Source organism: Cyprinus carpio, chromosome A20 (assembly GCF_018340385.1).
Source record: "Cyprinus carpio isolate SPL01 chromosome A20, ASM1834038v1, whole genome shotgun sequence".
In the NCBI taxonomy this organism is placed as follows: Eukaryota; Metazoa; Chordata; class Actinopteri; order Cypriniformes; family Cyprinidae; genus Cyprinus; species Cyprinus carpio.
This window is the reverse complement of record NC_056591.1, coordinates 20,220,911-20,244,058: the sequence shown is the minus strand read 5'-3', so window position 1 is coordinate 20,244,058 and position 23,148 is coordinate 20,220,911. Positions and strand designations below refer to the sequence as shown.

Below are 23,148 nucleotides of genomic sequence, written 5' to 3'. Positions count from 1 at the left end.
CAATAATAAAATTGATAATAAGTACACAAAAATAGACCTATATATATATATATATATATATCTATATATATATATATATATATATAAGTTGCATTTTTACTGAAAACCAGTAAGCAGTGTCTATTTTTTTTTTATTTATCATAACTAAAACCAGTCATGTTTTATTATTCCCTCTCAAAGTCCCCTCTCAAAATGTTAAAATGGAACTTTTTGTTCCTGTACAACCATGTTTCTTTCTAGAAACAATTTTGAAAAGCAAACCAAGGCAGTATTGGTAGCAATTATTCAGAATTCTAAATAATTCCCTCTTTTTTTTTTTTCCTAAAAGGAAGTTACCAAAACTTAGGTACCACCACAGCTAAGAGTTCTCTAGCAGCTTTGTTCTTTATGAGGAATTTCAGGAGCCTTTTACAGTTGCTATCTTCTGATGCAATTCCCACTTTTAATCAGTTCCAAAGCAATAATATGTTTCCCTTGTATGAAATTCCCCCACCTTCAAAAATAAACATTTAAATCAGCAGAAAATGCTGAATGTTCTCTGGCATGAAGAACCCAATCAACCTCAGTGTTCCAATTGGCATGTCTCTCAGGTTATACATGTGCAGACTTGCCCTACCACAAATTTCTCAAAACAACCATAAACGGTGCTGCTTTTTGAGCATGTCAAGTACACTTTCGAAAGTAGGCTAACAATATTTAGGCGTTGCCTCATCTGATGTAATCACGTCGATCCAGTTGTGTTTAATCACATCTGACTTAATATAAAACCAGCACAGAATGACTCAATTATAGATGGTATAGTTTTTATTTTATTAATAAAGTACAAAAACAAACAAGAGGCAGTCAAAATGAAGCCAAACATATTTCATATAAATATGTAATTGAATTTTACAGGCCACTATCTTCTCAATCATGACTTTTGGTAGCAATTGCACTTGAACACTTTGACATAGACACCAATGACGTGATAAATTCCGATTTAACCACAAATGGAAAGCATGTTTTCAATACACATTTAATGTCAGTAGTACCACATTTTGTGGTATGCCTGTTTAAACAAACACACACACACACACACACACAAAAAAAGAAAAAAAAAAGCTACCTGACGCCTGCATCACTTAACCTTTCAGTACATGACAGAACATACATTTAAACAATGCAACTATGCATTAATTTAAACATGAGGGAGAAGTTTGTGAAAAGATTAGGTGTTTTCCTCGGTTTCATATAAATGGAGTGATTTTTATACTCTAGTACACCTTTCTGTAATATTAGGAAATGCAGTCACAGGGCCTGATCAGATGTTTTGCAGTATGTGTTTCTTCACTGACAACAATACGTGACTACAATTGCTTGACACATGATCTAGGAACATAGCCAGACAATTAATAAGAGCTTTACTTCAAGTTTTTTTCCTTTAGAATAAGCCCAGCTAACAAAAATATGTTCTAAGTAGATTTTGCTAACATTCCCATTAAGTTATTTCTGAATCTTCTCTGAAAGTTTAAAACGTCCCGGTTTTTATTTTATTTATTTATTTTCTGGGTTATGCAAATGTTAGAGAAAACATTAAGGGGACGCTCCATTTAAACTGTTTGCAAACATTATGGGAAAATTACCTTTGAATGTTCTCTGAATGTTATGAAACCAACTAAAATGTTTGAAAAAAAGATATTCCAAGATGGTTTTGAGAACATTATTTAAGACCACATAACTTTAAATGAACATTCTACTGATGTTATACTTAATTTTGACAGAACCTTGTCAAAACATTAGCCAAAGTTCTGAGAATATTAGAATCCTGTTAGCTGGGAGTGTAGAGGTTTGTGCATCTAGACAATAACAACACACGGCTACAATATATGAAAAATGCAACACTTTAGAAAATAAGTATGTCCTTGCTAATAGCACAAAAACAATATATATATATTTTTTTACAGTAGGTTGACAAAATGCAGATCTTCCTGCTCACAGCATTGTAACAACAACATAGTCGGACAGTTGAGGTGATAGCGAACAGGCTTTCAGTGACAAAAGGTAGAAACTTCCTTGTAAGTAGTGTGCAGGACACCTCATTGTCTCAAAGTCCACTCTGTGTCGACTTCCCTGTTATTTTATTTCTCTATTTAATATGAGTTTCCTGCAATATAGACCAAGTCCTGAGAGATTAGTAGCAGCTTGAAATACTTCATGTGGCATGTTATGTGGACACCTAACAAGGCAGAGGCCCCAGATAAATATGTAACTAAACTAAACAACTTTGTCACCCTGTATGTCTTGCCAATAAATGAAAAAGATACACGCAAATTACTACATTTGTTTCCTCTCACTAGTATAGTACTTGCTGTCAAACACACCACCAGGGTTTCATTTAACCAACAAGCTGATAAATAAATGAAATCATGTTGTTCTAGCATCAACATGACATCAGGCTTTGGTGCATATAAAAAGCATATCATGTTGAACATACATATAATTACGAACACATTTAAATAAGAGGAAAAACGCATTAAACGTCCTTCAACACTTTAGTGCTTTAACAGTCTCTTTCAGTGTACATCAGATCGACCTTAACTGGCAGCATGGCAGACGCCCCATGTTTAGTCCTTTATAACGTGGGTGAACCTTCCAGTGTTCCTTGGCAAGGACTGCCAAACCATTAGCTTCTTGCCTGTACAGTTTGTGATTTAGAGATGTCCACAGCTAGTTGGTATTAAGGTGTGTGTTGGTCCACTTGTGGTAAGATTCAGACCCTGCAGGGTGGTCTCTTTGAATTGCTGGATGAAGAGCTTCCTCTCGTCTTCAGGGGTCTGGCCATTCTGAGCACGGACAATACAGGTGGGCCTATGCAGGTTGAGCATGTAAACTAGCTGCTGCTTTTGGTTTTTCAGCTCCTCAATCTGGGCTTTCAACTCAGCATTGATGGACTCCAACTTCTCTGACTCCTGAATTAAAATAAAAGCCATTTATGGAATATATATGAGTGAAAAATTCATTTTAGAAATATGAAAAAATATTTTAAATAAAATAACATTAAATAATAATAATAATAATATTCTAAATATATTCTAAATATAAATAACAAATAAAAATTATATAAAATATATATAAATAATATAAAAATATAATTGAATAATAACATAAAGAATACCTTTTGTAAATTGTCTGTTGTCTCCTTTTTCTTGTTTCTGCATTTCGCTGCTGCAATTTTGTTTCTTTCTCTCCTTCTTTTTCTCCTTTCGTTCTCCTCTGGATTGGTCTGAAATTACAATATATATCACATGCGTTCTAATATACCTATAGAGTGTAATACATATTGTATTTTATGAAAACGAAACAGCCTAATGATACTGGTTTAGCTCCGCAAGCGGATGAACAAGTGAATTGTGCAAGCATGGCTTTTCTACATGCATGTTACTCAATATAACTAAAGTGAAATACAAGAAATAACATTTGATTAAATGTTCTAACTGTAAATGAGTCGTTCTTACCTCACGCTTCATCACAGGTAGTTCAGTGGGGCAGTCTGTGTTCATACACGCTCGGTCAGTGGTCAGGGTGCTCATGCCGTTGGACAGGCGTTTGTTCTGAATGGCGTAGCGCAGCTCCTCTTTCACTAATGGAGTGAAGTTGGTGAAGTCGTCTAGCGTGAGTGAGCCAGGCGGCGAGAGGCAGGGTACTAAAGCAGTCGCACTGATCTCCGAGGGACCCAAACCAGGATGCTGGAGCATCATTCCGAAATCTAAAACATTTGAAGCCAGATTTAAATCATGGTCTTAATAAGGAAACTTTCTGTAGTCAGATACAAACTCTACCACCTTCTCAAAAAATGATTAGACTACTGACTTAACTGTAAAAAGTTAGTAATGTAATAAGAATGTGATTTTAAATCTGAAAAATTATATTAAAAAAACAATACATATTTCAGAAATAAAAAGTATGAATGAATATGATTGCATTAAATATATGCATATATTTATGATTTATTATAAACAATTGTATATATATTTTTATTCATAATTTATGGAGAAAATATTATATTTAACAAGGCAATAAACACACTGCTTAAATATGTTCAAATTACAGAAAGTAAATCCCCTTATGATTTAGAGAGTAAGGGGTATTCCCAATCTTATTTTATATAGTTCATTCTTTTAGTATCATTTTAATGTTGTGTATTGTTATCCTTATGGTGTTTTATGTTTGTAAAACTATAGCTTTATATTATTATTTACAAACAGTTTATAGAAAGTAAGGTTTTATAAGCTTAGTTTAAAGTCATTTGTACCACGTGTTATCCTCAGTATATTTTACAGTGATTTTACATTGCAGACTTAGCTCAAATAAGTTAGTATATTAAAATAATACAAGGCAATGGCATGTACAATGTGCTATTCCTTAATGTTTTTAACATCATCACAATATGTTATTTTAGAATATTTTCTGAACAGAAACAGAATTACATTTAGGTAATATATCAGACACATATTTAAATGTTATGCGATTACATTCAATTACTATACACGAATTATTTGTAATATATATGTTCTGATTATATGCACTGCAGGTCTACAATCATTATCAGTATAATCCGGTAAAATAATCATCTTTAACTGTTTAATAAACTCTAATCCGGTTACAGTGAAATCGCTATGTAAATCGGTGAAGTAACCCGTTTTTATTATTATTGGTTACTATTATTATTATTATTATTATTATTATTATTATTATTATTATTATTTTACAGTCGGCTATAACGATAACAGAACTAGTTAGGCTACATAAAATAATCAGTTATTCAGATATTTCAACATGAGTAAGCCTACCGCAGCCCAGTTCCGCACGTTTTGCAACAATTCTAGAGGACTTCGTTTATGCCGAGATAACAATTAAATACAATAAAATATAAACATAAACAGCATAAAAGATTACACTATGACTATAAAATGAACTATAATAGGTACAATCGCTTGATCCAAAACCACAATTGTATTGAAATCAGTCACTGGCTAAGTTTATTTATCAGAACATAGCGTAGGCAGTTTTCACAGTGTGTCCTAGAACACTTACAACAAAACCCATAAATAACGCGTGAAACACTGTTGTCACTCACCTTGTTTTGACTGAATAAAACGCGCGTGTTGTGATGCTCTCCTCCGACCGGAGTGTTCTCGCGTTCAGCTGCTAAAGTTACAGTTGTCGCCGGCTCGTTGCATCACCTCTTTTTATGGCTGGAGGACGTGAACTACTACTGTGGGCGGGGCGAGTGACCTCACCCTATTTATAGTATCAGGAAAGCAGTCTTTGAGATGATGCAACCGGGCAACCCTCCGTACGCACCATAACTGGGCAAGCTCAGACCCCCGCCCTCCCCGTACAATGGAGGAATCGAAGCCTGACATGTTCACCTAATGAGCAAATAAAGACATACCCGTGTAATGACATGGGATCTCTGGAATGCTCTAGTCTAATGTCCTGAATATTTGTGGGGAAAAATAAAACATATGGGAGAGGAGAAATTGACTGGCTAGTTGGTCAGAATGAGACCAGAAAATCACTCGCACTCTGTTAAACACACTCATATTTTGTCTGTTGGAGAATTGTATGAAGATGGAGAGAGGATCCCAAGGTCAGTGTGTTGCTGTCTTTTATTCAGTCTGTTCAGTGTTTTAAAGTCCATGAGTGAGCAAGTGTAATCAAGTGCTAACAGTTGGTTTTGCACGTCCACTAAAAATGTTTTCACCATTTAACAACTTAATGACCAGCCGTTTAACTTGCCCCAGTAATTTTAGATTTACACTCGAGTTATCAGAGGTTGATTTCTTCATCACTAATTAAATAAAAAAGTTTGAAGACATCAATGTAACTTTGGCATGACTTTGATTTTCCAGAGCATAAACTAGGTTTTCAATTTTATAGTGTGCTCAACTTTGAAAATATAATTTAAGGTTGTAAATATTATTATAGTGTTTTTTGTTGTTTTTTATTTTTTTCTTTATTTTATTCTATTTTTTTTGTTTTGTTCTAAATATTTTGTGATATCAGTTTATCGGTGTCAGTGTTAGATATAAATATGAGTAGACAACATCAACAATCTATTAAATAATCAGATAAAGAAACATGGTTGTAAAGCAAACGTTAGAGCTCATATAGTTTTTGTCTGTTTACTTTGATTTGTGGTGGATGGATGTTCAGTGGAATGATTTTGGAGTAATTTCAGGGAGTGGGCAGTCCGCAGTGTCTGCATTCCTCTACTTGATGTGAAGCACAGCTCTCTTGCTCTAGTTGGGTTATTACCCACCCCGGTACATGCTCTTACATCTGTGTTCTGGAAATTTCCAGTGATATCTCTTCACCAGTCCTGGTGCAATCACTACTAAAACACTCCCTTATTACATACAACTGTGCTTGTACACAAAATATTGTTACTAAGGAGTCATGTCTAAACCTGACACAAAGGTAATATTTGTTGACTGTCGGGTTAATGAATCTGGGTATAAATAAGTTCCATTTGACTCACAGCTATAACCATTTTAAAGTGAATTTGCTGTTGTTGTTTTGACATCCACTGATATATGAAAATAATAAGCTAGTGGTTTTATATAAGATAATTATATTCAGAGTTTTTTTTTTTTTTTTTTTTTTTTTAATAGCATTTCATGTGGTTTTTGATTTTTCCCTCAGTGGTTTATTTTTTCCTTATTTGCATTTTGCTAAAATTTAAATACATTCATTTAATATAAACTGAAAGAAAACAAGTAGCTTTTATAAATACACAAATATTTTTTAAGCTATAGTATTTTTTTTAGTAGTTTGGTAGGTTTTAAAATTGTGTCTCTTTGTGCTTTTTTATTTTGTATGAACTTTTATTTATTTTTAATTATTTGACTTATCTTTATTAGTATTTTTTTCCCTCATTACTCTAGTTCAAGGTAGTTCTTGGTATTTGTTTCTGCTTGGTGAAAATCAGTTTAAAATTCTGAAACAATAAATGTCTTGTTCCACATTAAGGCAAATTAAGTTTTATTTCTGGTTGTCCAACATTAGGGAAAAATGTCCATAGTTCATGTGATGAACTACACCTATGGTTATTGTGCTGGACAGCTGTGAACTTGATGGGAACGGACTTCAGACATTTACTGTCACCTTGACACCAGTTGGTTAAAAGTCATAAAAATGATTTCAAAAAGGGAAGTTAGTTCTGTGAAAAGCTCTCATATTATTTGTTGGCAGCTGGAACTTATTTGATTTTATGTTGCCCAATGCAATGAAATACAGTCATTTTTATATGCTGCTTAATTCTTTTTGTGTGTTTGATATATATGTCTACAAATTACAGAAATAATCTTATGAAATGTGTTAATTAAAGTTGTACATACACCAAAATCATCGCCATTTTTAAAAAGCAAATGTGTCCATAAATACATTAAATACTGTAAAGATGTACAATCTGAGTTAGATACTAAGATACATTTATACTAATTTTTCTAATGAGACATAATATTCAGTTTATGTTTAAGCTAAAAATGTCTACCAGACCTGTGTGTGAACCCACGCAAGATACGATCTATATCTAAAACGTTACACAGGGCTTAATATAGCAGTGTTCACCATCTTATCATCTCTTTATCATATCTGGAAGGGCAAAATCACGTCATAGAGTCCAGCTTGTGCTCCAGCGTATAAAGTCAAACAGGTGTTTAAAGGCCTGTGGCCATTATGTGTCTGGGACATGGATATACAGCTGTTATGATGTCAATATTGACCTATTAGCTATTAATACACAGTGAAGATTCAGGAGAAGTGATTTCACTTTTCCATCTGTTATTTGTTCATTGTTGTCTATCAACAAAAATTTGAAAGGTTTGAGTGAAAGAAAGGTGAACAAGATACATATAATATTCCGTGTAATATGTGATCCTTTCCATTTAGTTTCTTTATGATGTGAAGAAAACTTTGCAGCCATATTTTCAAATGTCTTTCAGTTTTGTTATTATGACACCGCCATTCAAACTATCTATATCTTTATTGCTGATCTGAGTCTAATAAAATTTTCTGATAAGAATTAACACAGTTCACGAGTTTAAGGGAGATAAATTCCTATGGATGTAAGTACGTATGTATATGTATTTATTAATTTATAAAATTATTATTAAAATTTAAAAATAGGAATCATCATTAAATCACATAGAAGTACTTGATGTAGCCTATTAGATTTTATATTGTTATGTTCATAATAATGTTGCATGTATCTTTCATTTGGCTTCATTTCCATTTATCTTTCACTTTTGTTTTTACCACACATCCACTATTTAACAACCCAACATTCACTATTTCATAACCAGCATCATCGTCATCATTATAATTAAATGTATATAAAACATGCCCTAATTGTGCTGATTCTCTCTGTATATATGTTGCCTATATTTTCTGAAGCACTTTGTAATATATATATATATATATATATATATATATATATATATATATATATATATATATATATAGTAATATATATATATATATATATATATATATAAAGCAAAGAAAGAAAGAACGAAGGAAAAGCCTGATATTTTTCTTTCATTTCTTGTTTTATTTTCTTTCCAATTCCATTCAACTGCGTATGGGCATTATGAAAACTGAAAATTTTATTAAAACCCAATTCAGACAACAATATAGTAGGTCAAAATGTAACCAGATTATTTTAATTCATTTAATTTAGTTAATTAATTATATTAGATTATTTTAATTTCTCTTTCTTGTACTTGTTTCTTTTTTAAACTACAGAAGATGTGGCCTTTGTGTCACAGGCACAGGTTCAACAGCGCACAAAGCACTCTCATAAGAAGCACAGACTGCGCATTGTTTCTTTAAAACACGCACGCGAGTATTCTCGCCAGGGGGGACACGTCATCCTTCCGGGAAATTGAGACTGTACGGTAATCCTGAGTATTTCCCTTGTTTTTTAGGCTGGGAGGTGTGAAGTCAAATCACTCTTTTCCCAAAACATCACGCGTATGAAACGAAACGTATATTGCTGGAATAATGAAAGGTCAGGATCGATATTTTGATTTGCACTTTCGGTCTGACACATCGCATTCCAGTCAAACGTTAGTCATCGAAAACGCCTGATGTTTTCTCTGTAGATGTCAGTAAATCCAATGATACAGTACAATATCTGTTAGTAGCCTATACCATAGCTCACTATGAACACAGTCAATACCTTTAATTTTTTATATATATATTATCATAATTCATAATAATCATATCTTAATATTAAAATAATAATTTTATTATTATTTTAATTTATGTTTTACAATTGTAACAATAACTGAATTAACTATAGTATTTTGGTGAGGCTATGGATAGCATGGTAATTTTTAGGTATAATATTTAGGTATAATGCCCCACCCTTTAACCGACTGCAGTCAGAATAATATAAAAGTAAAAATATAGACATTATCATATGAATCCAAATCTACCTAAATCATTTTCTAAATCATTTTGAAACTAAATCATTTTGAAACTAAAATTAAATCATGTGTTTGCATTTAGCTTGTTACAGTGTGACATGCTGCAGCGATAAACATCAAACTCTGGTTTATTATTTGTTAATTCCTAAACTAATTACAAACGTTTGCACATAAAAGTACAAGTAGTATTTATGGTAATTGTCAAGACCCAAAAATGGGTCATGGGTCTGATGTAGGATAATATCTTATACTAATATAGCTAATATTTGGCCTAGTGTTTGTTCTGTCACACTTTTGCTGTTAAGTATTTACTAAGTATTAGTTAATATTTATAATTTTAGTTATAATTTGCATATTGTTTGGGGTATATTCAGTACATTAAAAAAAAAAAAATCAGATTTTGAGATGTTTTAACTTTTAACTAGGAATGTAAAATCTGGGTCTTGAAGCAAAACAAGTCACTCCAGGTGGTTTCAGGGCTTTCACCTCATACACCTCAAAGTGACTAAATAATTGCCCATATTTCTAGTCTGACGAAGGTTTTTTTTTTTTTTTTTTTTTTTTCTCCATATGTATTTCTATATTTAGAAGAAGTTTTGTGTGGGCTGAGATGAAAATTTTCCAAACAGTGGATACGGAATGTATACGCAAGCTTCTTCATCTTGTGTATAATAATATAAAATAATATTGTATTATATTATAGAATGTAATATATGTAATTTTTTATTGTATTTTTTAAATTAATTGTTAATGGTAATACTAAAAGGTACATTGTCTTAAATGACTCAGCAGCACTGGGGCCCAAATATCTGTAGCATCACTTGCTCTGTATAAATGTTGACACTGCTTTCTCTAAATAATAGTTTATATAGCTTTCCTCTTACATATGTGACATAGACAGCTGTATGGCTCATAGTTATTTATAAAATCCCAGTTAACTCAGTGCTACCTTCACACTACCCTCACCCTGGCACTGTGTACGTGTTTACATCAGCTGCGTCCATAGTGACAGACTCTCGCCCAAAAGACTTTCGTCGCGGACAGTCGAAGTAGAGAAAGCCAGGATTCCCAACCCCATCACAGGCTGTGACCTCATTTCTCTCTCCAGCATTTTGTTATTTCAGTCCTATGTGCAAACAGCATGTAGGGTGGGAGCAAAAACCTAAAGGTCATTCCCCACGAAAGCATAAATGCCTTACACAATTCATAAGGAAACCAAATTGAATCACACTTGGAATGTAATACATGTAATGAAACATATTAGCGAAACCTTCCTCTTTTTGGAGGCACTCATTTTCCTGTCTTCAGTTTTTGGTTTCCATTTAGAATGAAACTTCTTTTTATGGTAATGTAAACTACGATCTCTACTATCTGCTTCCTGCAGATGTGAAAGTATATTGCAGCATGTTCTGTGACTAAGGAAGTTTTTATGAATTTTTCTTCTCATTTTGCATACAGTGCGCATCCGAGCAGTACCTCAGGCTAACCTCATTTTCATCATTCATTTCCCATTCCTCACTTCTTCAATTTGCTGTAAAATCGAAGAACTGGATTAATTGGGACATTTGACTTCTTACTGGCATGTAGAACGTAATTTGCTCTAATTTCTGGTATTTTATTTCAAGCAGGGAATTGAAGCAACACAGGCCCTCTATAAAACCCACTGCACTTAGTCTTAAAGAGCCACGTAATATTTAAGAAGTCACGTGACTGCCTGTAAAGGATCTAGCTCTGAATGATATAAAACTGATACGGTGAGCACAGAGCTGAACGAGAGGCTTCAGCCAGTCAGCTTGCTACGGTGAGATGACATCATCTGACTGCTCTGTGGTGTGACTACAGTATAGGCATCATTGCAGCATAGGATTAATAGTTAATGATAATCCCTTGAGATCAGCCAATCAGAGTGCAGAAGAAGGACATAGTCAGGGCATGTCCACAGCCAACAAAGCAGTGCAGGACTGAAACCAAATCCCTGTGCTTGGCCTTACCTGGGACGATAGTCTCTTTATATCTGAATCAAGATTAGTGTATATACACATTTACATTGATAAGAGATTCAGCACAGGTAAAATTGTGTAAAGGATGAAGATTTCTAACAAAATAGTGATATTTGTTTCTAAAAATGCTTATTCATAATTTTTAGAGCACAATACAATTCTATATACTGTAGACTATTTTTTCAACAATTTGATAGAATATTAACTTGCATGAGCTCATGTGACGATGAGTTCATTGTGTGCAATCTGACATCATGATGAGTCAGAGAGTAACAGGACTCTGGAAATGCAGGTAAAGGCAGATGAGTCATGGAACAGCAGCAAAACAAAAACGCCCTGTCTCAGCTTTTCCTTATTATTATCTAAAAGACAAATTCTCTTTTTATAAATTTTTTACTTTTTTTTTGGAATGTCACTTAAGCTAGCCTATGTTATTATTATGAAGAGGAAAGTTCACAAGGTTGATCATATTTAGGAGGTTGTGGCATCTTAAAGATTAAAAACATTGTTATAAACTTGTTAAATGAGTCATGTTTTTTGACAACCAATGTTCTCCATTAACAGTATACACATTGCATATACTGTTAGTATACACATTGCACTTTCTACGTTCATAGCATGATTATTGAAAGGTGAAGTGTGCTAGTTCTGCACCACACCAACAGATTTCAAAACCTCACCCCATTCTTAAATATTTGGTTATATTATTTGTCTGGCATTGTTATAAAAGCATAAAAGTTCTATAAATGTTTGAGTATTTTGTACACATGACAAGAATAATAAGTTATAGCCTTTTAGAGAGCACTTTTAAATCCAGAAATTGACAATAAATTGCGTAGTCCTGCAATATTATGTAAGCTATCATAAGCAAACAGAGATAATGTTACTCAATCTTTACAATGATTACAAGAAGATTTTTCCCTTATATTCCTGTACTTGATGTAAACAGTTTCAGTAAAAAGGTCACGGGACAGAACCAAGGACCCGTGTCATGTGATGAAGGGGAATTTCCTGTTTGCTGATACATAACAAAGAGCACGCTGAGCACGGAGCGAGTCATGTGACTTGAGGTGCTTCATGTGGCATTTGCAATATGGAAAACACCCTTATAGTTATTCAGCATTTTCAGGTGGCTTATGCAACAATGAGCCCATTCTTGCTGTTTCCTCATATATAGCTCATTACTTATCAAAAATAATAATAATAATAATAATAATATTTCATAAGCATGACAGTGCAGTTTCAGCTGTCTAACCCATAATTATTGGCAATTTGACGTCATGTTTTTATAAACTTGTACACTTGGCTGGTGTGTAGGTATTGGCTGTGGTACTAGCCACAAACTGACCCACATAGCTGCCCGAATGATGTCTCAAACTGATGTAATTAACTTGTTTTGTCCATAGGCTTGTGCTTAGCACTGTGTCTGGTACAAGACTTGCTAACCTCAGACTGTATCCCGTAGATGCTTTCTTATCCAAACCAATTTACTGTACACTTATAGTGTCAGTCAACTCTACATTAAAAGGGATAGTTCACCCAAAAATGAATTTCTGTAATCATTAATCATACATGTTTGGAACAACATAAGGGTGAGTAAATGATGACAGAATTATCAGCTCAGATTCTACCATATCCCTAAAATCTAGATGACTGTAAAAGTCTTAATTTGGCTAAATTTTTCTTTATTAAATGAAAATGTCAAATATTATTAATTAATTATTTAATTTATTCATTTAGTCAAATTACAAATGGAACAAAATGCACACAGTACTATTACTGTTTAAGCAATTAAGTTTTTTTTAAAGAAATTATATTTTGATTCAAAAATTATGCATTAAATTGATTAAAGGTGACAGTAAAAGACTAAAAAAAATTTCATTAAAGAACCCTAAAAAAATTACATAGCACAACTGTTTTCAAAATTGATAATAATAACATAATTTATGTATTTTTCTGAGCACCAGATCAGAATGATCTTAGAGATTACAATGATTTCTGAAGGATCATGTGACGCTGAAGACTGGAGTAATAACTGCTGAAAATTCACATAGATATGTATTAAATTATATTCAAATAGAAAACTTTTAAATTGTAATAATATTTCACAATATTACTGTTTACTGTTTTTTTTTTTTTTTTATCAAATAAAGCCTTGGCGTAAAAAATAAATGAAGACAATCATGATTTTGTGGCCATAACATTCTTAAAATTATACAAATATAATCAAAAACTAAACTGACAAATCAAAAGATTATGCAATGTCATGATTTGGACAAATAAATATTTATTCTTAGTGCATTAATTTCTTTCTTTCCAGTACATTACTTAAAGGGTGGCATATAGTCTTATCTACAACAGAGACAAAAGTTTTTTTTTTAGGGTAAAAGCAAGTATTGCTTCTATAGGGTTGTATTTTGTGCAATAGCATTCGTCATATGCTTCCCACGTGTCTAGGCATCTATTTTGTCAGATATTACTTAATTTCTTCCCGATTTTATTTCTGTAGAAAGCTTAGTTTGAACTTGATGTGACCTAGTTGTTTAGTTGATTTGAGCTTGATTATAGATATGTGCTGCCCTCTAGAGTAACCTGGGAGAGTTTTATTACAAGGAAGAGGAGCTCAAAATAATTGTCCTCCGTAGTTCTTTTATTGCAAGAAAGCAGCCTGTTGGTTCAATAATGCCTAATTTTTAAAAGCCAAAACAACAAACAGTTTTCTAGTCAAATAATGCATAATTTTAATGAACAGTATTATCACTCACATTATTTATTAACATTCATGGTCATTTTACAAAAGGAGAAGCATACTACAACCTGCAGAGTTTGCAAAACAAAAACATCAGTCCAACAGTTCTCCTTAATTTGTAGAACCAAGTAAATACAAATGAAAATGCTCCCAATATGCATTATTTATTCCAGTAGCAGTGCAATCATCATGCATCGTTACTGTTGCAGAGGTGAGCATGACTGTGTTTTGGTCCTGGAGAGTGTCCAGCAGCTGCAACAACAGATTCAGTGATATCATATACAAAATGTCCATAATTCACCCTTTGAAGTTTACAATGCAGATGTGAATGCATGGAAAATCATTATGTATGTATTATCTTTTATGCTAGCCATGGCGTGACAAGTTATGTTATGCTACAGGGATTAAAAAAAATTAATAAATATAATGTACTACAGTTTATTATAGCATGTAAAATCCTTGGCATGCCTGGCTGGGTCAAGGTTTACAAACAGGACCTCTAGCAGGTCATACTGAATGCCTGCTAACAACAGAGGATCTGAACTCCATTATACACTCGTCTCTCAGAACAGCCGCGAGGTCGTTTCCCCTGGGTCGAGTTTAGGGTTTGTGAGGAGAACAGTTCTGTGCTGTACAGCATGAGAGTTTCTTTAAACTAGATTTGTAAGGAGTTCGGCTTTCACAAGTCCACTTCTTTCTCAGTCTTGTGCTTAATTCTGAAGTTCCAGAGGCGTGCTGAAGGTTTCGTACACGTTGGCGGCAAACTCTTTCATCTGGTCTATCAATAAGAGATCCTAAAAACAAGAAAGAAAGCAAACATTGGTGTGTGTGGGCAGCTTTTATACCACATGAAAGTCAAAATGAGTCAATGCATGTGATAGTTCTCACTTGGACAAAATGACTGGGTATTTCGCTGCATATTGAATGTATCTGTCCGTTGATGATGGGAATGATTTTGGCTAGTGGGAGGCTTACATGTGATAGTCTGGAAGAAAAGCATGTGGAAAAACAGGAATGATTATTTTTACATCATGAATATTGTTTACAAACCCGAAATATATTGGCCTTAGGAAAGTGATAAAATGGCTTAAATGTTGCTTAACTGTTCAAATACTTTTGGGGGTCACTGTACGGACCTTCCTGAAAAAAATTAATTTATTTACACTGACCGGTCAGGTGTGCTGGAAGGGTTGGAGTCCCCCTGTGGGGGTCGGAAAAACTCTGACATGTTGTCTAAGAATCGGATAAAGCCTCGGCTCAAGCAAGTACAGAGTACAGTAATGAAGTCTGGACTAAAAAAAAAAAATTATTGTAATGTAATTAGTACATACTGAAGTGATCTCTTTAAAACTATTGATTTCAACCAATTTAGTCTCATCTTCTTTTTTCATTCTATCATTAATGCTCTCTGAATCCAGAATTGTGTTTTTCATACAAAAGCTCAAATAGTTATGGATTTCCTTTAAAAAGGAACTAAATGTGTTAAGGTGTTCAGTAAAAAAAATATATGATGAGATTTATTGTGATTAATTATTTAAAACTTTCAACAGTCCCAGCTTTTTATTTCCAATTGTCTAATCTCTAGGTTTATATAGGTGCCTTGATTTCCCTCACCTTTCAAGTATATCTCTGGTTTCATTCAGCAGCTTTATTGTTGTGACATCATTCTCTGTGAGACCACAAGCCTAAAAAAAATTACATAGAAATAAATAAAATAAACAGAAAGAAACCAAGAAAATGTAAAATGTGATGTAATGTAATATTAATTTAAATTGTTTTTTATTATTATATGTATGTATTTATAATTTTTTATATTTTTTAATTATTATTAATGTTATTTAAATTTAATTTTATTTTATTTTTTTTTGTGATGTATTTTTTTTTGTATTGTATTTTTAAATGTAATTTATTATTTATTTGATTACAGATATAATCTGTTGTAACATTTTAAATGTCTTTACTGACACTTTTAATCAATTTAATGTGTCCCTGCTGAAATAATAATAATAATAATAATAAAAAACATTTTTTGTAGTGTATCATGAATCAAAATATTATATATGTATACTTTATATTATATAAGCATATGTGTATGCATATAATTGAAGCTATACATAAAATAAATTAATAAATTATATCTAATTCACAAATAAAAAACAAATAAATGATATATATCTCTACCTGTGAGGCTAATGTGTTCTCTTCATCAGGCATCATGTACCAAGAAAGACTTTTGTGTTTAGAGGAAGCACAGCCCTCCTCCACTAACTGTCTGATCTGAGTTAACTGTTGTTCCAACTCTTGTAGGGACAAACTCTGCTTCAGAGACACCCTGAGGAGACATGGACTTTCCTGCTAAATATACAGGAAGACTGACACAACACAATAGCTGCAATGGCAAATAAAGCCACGACAATGGGATGAGTAGATTAAAGGGGTCATATGATGCTGCTAAAAAGACCATTATTTTGTGTATTTGGTGTAATGAAATATGTTTATGCAGTTTAAGGTAAAAAAAAAACAAAATGCAGTTTAAGGTTCCATAATGTAATTTTTTGTTTTTCTTCTTTGTGTAGATTTTTGTTTCTTTTTTTTGAATTCTGTGAAGTGAGTAGTGTGCTGTGATTGGCCAGCTATCCAGCGCGTTGAGATTGGCCGAATGCCTCAAGTGTGTGATGGAAATGTTTCACCTCTTAACATATTGTGATGCCCTGTTCGACCGGAGTGATGAGACATAAACATAAAATCCATTATAAATGTGATATAAACATGATTTCTAGTCGTGTCTTCTTTTGGAAGGCAAAAAAAAACAAAGTAGTTTCACTTTCTCAATGAGCAACAGCGTCACACACCGTGGCCTTGAGTGAGCGGAGGGGCCGGATTAGGGGTGGGGCGAGTGAGCGGAGGACGGAGGTAGTGAGCGGAGGACGGCTTGAGTGAGCAGAGGCGGGCGGCTTGAGAAGGATTCTATGAAGGAGTGTATCTTGTGCTTGTGCAAACCACATGTGACGACCCCGGGCTGGACTCTGCTTCGTCCATGGTGAAAGCTGATTCTGCGATCCACAGTGCGAAGTTGATGTATTTCCTCAACGACCAGCACAGATCAGCCTCAGGCATGATGAAGCGGATATCATCCTCTTTTGGAAGGCCGAACAAAGTAGTTTCGCTTTCACAGTGAAACACACAGCGTCTATACGACATGACGGCAGCAACAACAATACAACGAGAATAAAAGGTACGCCTTCTTTCTTTTCGTGAACATCTGGGAGGGGTTATGCAAATCTTCCCACATACTGACGTAGAGATGTAGGGGGCGTGTGTTAGAACGAACCGTTTCAGGGGGGGGGGGAGTATTAACCTTATAAAGAATATCTCTTTGGATTTGAGACTTTAGTCTTTGCAACTTCACAGATCTTCTTTATTCACCAAGAGCTTGTAACACTCCAAAGTGAAAGGAAAATTCAGAAAAATTCAGAAAATCGCATCATATGACCCCTTTAAAATTCATTCATCATCTAATCAGTCACTCAACGTACGGTCCAAGAACTTCCTGGACAGCTTTCTTCACCACTGTTATCAGTTCAATGAGCCCTAAAAAAAGACAAAAAAAATGAAGATCAGTATCAGCTATAGGGAAAATGCATTGTATTAACAGTGTTTGCATTTTAAAGCCTTGTATTTTCCAGGCTTGCATTTGTAGGGGCTGAAATTCAGCATAGTTGTTTATTTAAGCTGTGAATATTTCAATTCAAAACAATTCACATACATTTTCAGAACTAAAAATTCAAGAGTTAATTTTCACCTTCCAGAGTTCACTTCCTATATATTCAATCTGTTTAAAAATATGATGGATAATATTTGTTATGATATATAACACTGCGAAACGAGTAACAGTGAAGGTTTTGAATTAAATGTTAACAAAGCTTTTGCGTCTTAAATCAGCTTTTCCACATATACATACTTGCCCTGATTATCATATCTTCTACATACCGCTTGCTCTATTTCTACAAATCAGTTTTTTTGTGACTTGCTTTACCTGTTGCTTTGGTCTTCATCAACACCCACTTGCACCACCTTCTGGTGAGCGACTAACAGCAGATGGAGGTCATGCATCTGTCCTCTATTGCTATACCTGCAGTTCCCGGATTTTCTGCCGAATTTGAACCACTAATTTTGTGGAAGCAAATTTGTAAAGTGAAATAATATTATACATCGTATTTTTAAACAGACTGAATATTTCGGGGGTGAATTCTGGAAGGCGAATATGAATTATGGAATTTTTAATTATGAAAATTAAAATGTTTTGAAAATGTTTTGAAAATGTGTGAAATGTTTTGAATTGAAATATGCACAGCTTAAATAAACAACTATGTTAAATTTCAGCCCCTAAAATGCAAGCCCTGAAAATACAAGGCATAAAAAAATGCAAGCACTGTTAATGCAATGCATAATTTTTTCAGTTAGTGCAGTTCAACATGCTTTTTTGTTTCAAAGACATTTGTCATTATTTTTCTTCCATACAATGACCTCGTAAACAGAGGATTCAACTCTAATGCAGATTAAATGCTCTTTTTACAAATTTGACATTGTCCTCACCTTCTCCAAGAAGGTGCTGGATACTTGACAGATATTGTTGTTGAACATCAGGAGGGGCCAAGGGGGTCTAACGTAGCAGTATAAGAGAAATAAAGTAACATTTACATACTGTAACATGGTAAAATCAGGTTGCTTTGCCTTTAAAACACCAGGCCCTGACATACCATTCCATTCTTTGTCACAGAGTTGTCCAGGTACAAGTAGCCACCAATTATGTTGAGCTGAACTCTGAGTAACACCACCAGCATGCAAGTGCTGTAAACCGCCACAATGCTTCGGGTAAAACCTACAGAGTAGAAATCATTTATGAGAACAGGAATAGATGAGAGTTTGATTAAAGTCAATTAGAATTTTTGTTCATAACCCATTTTACTTCCGTAATCTGGCATATAATTGTCAAACAGGACATTCAACTAATAATTGCAGTACGGGAATCAAGTGGGTGTTGCTTAATAACTATTTAGTCATTGCTCAACATTTTCAATAACCCACATGACATCAGCAGAAAATAATTTTTGTGTATTACATTTCACTTATATATATATATATATAAAACTTTTCAAAAGTTTGGGGTTGGTAAGGTTTTTTTAATATTTTAGAAAGAATACAGTATTAAGAGTAATATTATTGAAAGATTGTTGCAATTTAAAATAACTGTTTTCTATCTTTAAATATTATAAAATATAATTTATGTTTGTAATGGGAACGCTGTATTTTTAGCAGCCATTCTTCCAGTCTTCAGTATCAAATAATCCATCAGAACTCATTCTAATGAAATCAATCATATCTAATCATTCTAATTTGATGCTCAAGAATCATTTCATATTATCAATAGTCCAATCACAACACTCACTGCAGTGCTCTCCCAGCTCATATAGGTGCGGAGACCTATCTCTTATATCAAACGTTACTCAAGGTCTGCACTCTAAAATCCTTTTTTATTGCAGGAGATATAAAAGCAGATGACAAATGTTTTGGCTTGCTGCCTTTATCAGTGTCAATGAATAACGTTTTATTATCAATGCTGAAAATATTTATGCTGCTTAATATGTTTGTGGAAACTATGATTAATTTTTTTTCAGGATTTCAGGATACTCTGATTAATAGAAAGTTCAAAAGAACAGCATTTATTTGAAATATTAATATTTTGTAATAATGTAAAAAAAAAAAGGTAATAAAGTAAAAGCCTTTACTTTCTGTCCTTACATCCTTTCTGAATAATATTAATTCTTGTAAAAAATAAATAAATAAATATATTTTTTTTTCTGAAAAAGCTACATTGAATTGCCACTGCTCTTCCATATATTTAAACACAACAAATGCTAAAAACAGCAAAGAAAGAAATGTGCAGATCGTGCATTTTGTTTTGTAAAGAATTATTATTTTATTTGTATTATTATTATTATTTTATTCATTTATTTATAGTTATGGATGACCAAGCTTTATAGTTTTTTTTTTTTTTTTTTAAGTTATTATTTGCTTGTCTTACTATCTTCTTGTTATCATTTGTATCATTTGTTGTGTGGATCCTTTTATTAACAATATGTATGTGTATGTGTGTATATGTATATACATACATATATGTATGAAGGTTATATAAGTATATGTATATGTTTTGTAATTGTATGTTATATTTTGTTTATATGGAAAATTTAAATAAAGTGAGGAAAAAAAAAAAAAAAAGAATCTGCATTAAAAAAGTAAATACCCTATTAAGTAAATTTTGATTTCATGTTGACTTTAATGCAATTAATCCATAATACTACACCAAAATAAAAATAAATAATAATAATAATAATTATTCAACTCACTAATAATCTTTAGATCCTCCCAGATTTCAAGTTTATTAGCTGGCCTGTGTAGGAAGACATGATCACTTATGTCAGTTATGTTTATTTATTTTGTAACGTAGATAATCATCTATAATTTACACGAATGACTCACTTAGTCTTCAGCAAAGCGGTGAGGCTCTCTGAGTTCAGGTGATGTACGATCGTCTCTCTGAGAGTGGGGAGCATTGATAACACTATAAAAAAGACACAATTACATACATGGGGCAGAACAAACATCACTTTCATGACATTTATTAATTGATCATATCATTCTGGTTTTTTTTTTGTTTTTTTTTACCTGTCATGTTACATGTCCTCTGGTTGCTTTCAAAATGAAACTGTCTCCGAGCTTGAGCAATGTATTCAGTTGCCTCTCGCTCCTGCATCTCCTGAATTTTTCTTTGTGCATATTTACCAAGTAGATAGACACCTGAAAACATTACAATATAATATGCATCTTAAGAAACTGACATGCAATATGTCAGATACATTCAGTGATATAAAATATTTATGCTGGCTATAAATACAATGGGAAAGTCCATATCAACTTTCTTTGACTGTGGCAGTAGAAAAACTAGGTGACAGGTGAACTGAGATTGATTAGATGGATGTGGAAAGAAGATCTAATGCTTGGCAACACTGTAATAACATGCTAAACTATATGTTTTCGCATATTAACATATTATAACTACATGCATTTTTATTCAGCTGTTAAAACAAGAAAGAGTTAACGCACAGTCACACGTAGCTAACAATCTCTAAACTATACGCATGCAGGTGGTCAAGCTGTCCACGTTACCTCCAACAAAAACCCCAGTGAAGATGAATTTCCTCTTATGGCGTTTGATGAAATTCCATGTAGAACTCAACATTTTAAAAACTGACTTTACACCGCAAAAAACGACAAAACTAGATGCAAAAGCGTGTTTTACACGTAACTCACTAGCTAGCACAATGCTACATGGCAATAACTTCAACTGTTAGCAGCAAACAGGCGATCTACAGATAACAGATATCGTCGAGCGATCGATTATGCGTTCGTTTCACCGCCCTGAACGGTACATCTATTTTTACGGTCCCCCGTAAACACGTGTGCATGTAAGCAGAACGCTCCTGATTCGTGCTGCTTTATTGAACTTAGACGGTTATAGATTTGTTGAGGATACTGATGGAGATGCAAACAGACAGTGTTGAACCCGAGAAGAGGGATTTTCTGGAGCCGTTACAAACAGGGATGTCAAAGGCGTTTGACGTGGTAAACTTCTCTGATATTTATAGTTAACTTAACAGTATTTACCCTTAAATACTGTAGTTACTGCAGCCATTGATATACAAACAGGGATGTCAAAGGCGTTTGAAGTGGTATGACATTGCCGTTGAAACAGTTGAAAATCCGAGTATGTATGCATGCATTTATGACGATTCATATAATATATGGTGTTTTTTGTTTTGGTAATAATAACTATCGATATTTTGGTTGTCGTGGTAAATGTGCCTACATGGTAAATGTATTTTGGGTGGTTTTGAGAACATTTTAAACAAATGAATTACTTTTAAAGGCACTGGAGGCCCTTGAGAATGGTGAGGTTCCTGTTGGCTGTCTGATGGTTTACAACAATGAGATTATTGGAAAAGGAAGAAATGAGGTGAATGAAACAAAAAATGTAAGTAGCTTCACAATGTGCCTAAATAATTATAATAATGATTCCATTTATTGTTGTTATTGGAATTAAGTAGAAGCCAGCATCAATACTTATTATAATGTAATTGACTATAACCCAATGCTTCAGTATTCACAATGTAGTATATGCTGTTTCAAATCTGTTAAGTTATTCAGAAATACATAAACAATACGGTTCTTGCAGACTGTGATGTGAATATACCTCTTTTATGATTGACATGCTTTCAGTTTCTCAATGTAAATCCATTTTGGTATTTTTGTGAGGCTTAAAGTCAAAATGTGTGGGTGGAGTAACTGTTTAGAGATTGTCAAAAATAAAAGTCTCATATCAAGGCTTTTTTTTCTTGTAAGTGATTCATAATCATATTATGATTATGATGTGTATTCTCAAGGTGAGAGAAAAATAACTATGTTTTACTTTAGTGGTTGTGTAATGTGAATTTCTAAGAACTGGTGATGCATTATGAACTAGTTTTTAAAAGTAATTTCTCATTTTAATAATCTCAGACATCTTTATTTGCCATTGACCTATATATTACAGTTTCTGTTACGCTAAGACTTTGATTAATGGTTTTTCCTAGTAGAACACAGAGAAACTTTGGAATAGATGAAACGACCTCACGTCTGTGCCTGCTTTGCCCAAGCTACTCGGCATGCAGAAATGGTGGCACTGGATCAAGTGCTTGATTGGTGCCGTTTCAGAGAGAAGGACCCAATGGAGGTGTGTGAACAGACTGTACTCTAAGTGGAGCCATGTATCATGCGTGCAGCTGCTCTGTGCCTGCTTCATATCCTTGATGCCAAAATGTGGTTC

General features: G+C 33.4%; 2 protein-coding genes across 3 annotated transcripts; both read right to left on the bottom strand.

Annotated features, from left to right (window-relative positions):
• Positions 1–1,864: 1,864 nt before the first annotated feature.
• On the bottom strand, positions 1,865–5,269 carry LOC109112803 (cyclic AMP-dependent transcription factor ATF-3-like). The gene is made up of 4 exons (XM_019125693.2): positions 5,117–5,269; positions 3,495–3,745; positions 3,155–3,262; positions 1,865–2,948 (listed from the first exon to the last, which is right to left on the bottom strand). Exons 2-4 carry the CDS (start codon positions 3,735–3,737, stop codon positions 2,691–2,693), a joined length of 609 nt encoding a protein of 202 aa, XP_018981238.1. The 5' UTR covers positions 3,738–3,745; positions 5,117–5,269; the 3' UTR covers positions 1,865–2,690.
• Positions 5,270–14,192: 8,923 nt separating this feature from the next.
• On the bottom strand, positions 14,193–21,668 carry LOC109112804 (peroxisomal biogenesis factor 3-like). 2 transcript variants are annotated; one of them, XM_019125696.2, is made up of 12 exons: positions 21,453–21,668; positions 20,952–21,083; positions 20,766–20,847; positions 20,633–20,676; positions 18,986–19,107; positions 18,822–18,888; positions 17,762–17,816; positions 16,407–16,557; positions 15,840–15,910; positions 15,395–15,517; positions 15,114–15,210; positions 14,193–15,019 (listed from the first exon to the last, which is right to left on the bottom strand). In XM_019125696.2, the coding sequence occupies exons 1-12, from the start codon at positions 21,523–21,525 to the stop codon at positions 14,936–14,938; spliced, it is 1,101 nt and encodes a 366-aa protein (XP_018981241.1). In that variant the 5' UTR covers positions 21,526–21,668; the 3' UTR covers positions 14,193–14,935. The 2 variants fall into 2 exon arrangements, with proteins under 2 accessions (XP_018981241.1, XP_042633986.1); XM_042778052.1 differs by lacking the exon at positions 15,395–15,517.
• Between the last annotated feature and the right edge of the window lie 1,480 nt (positions 21,669–23,148).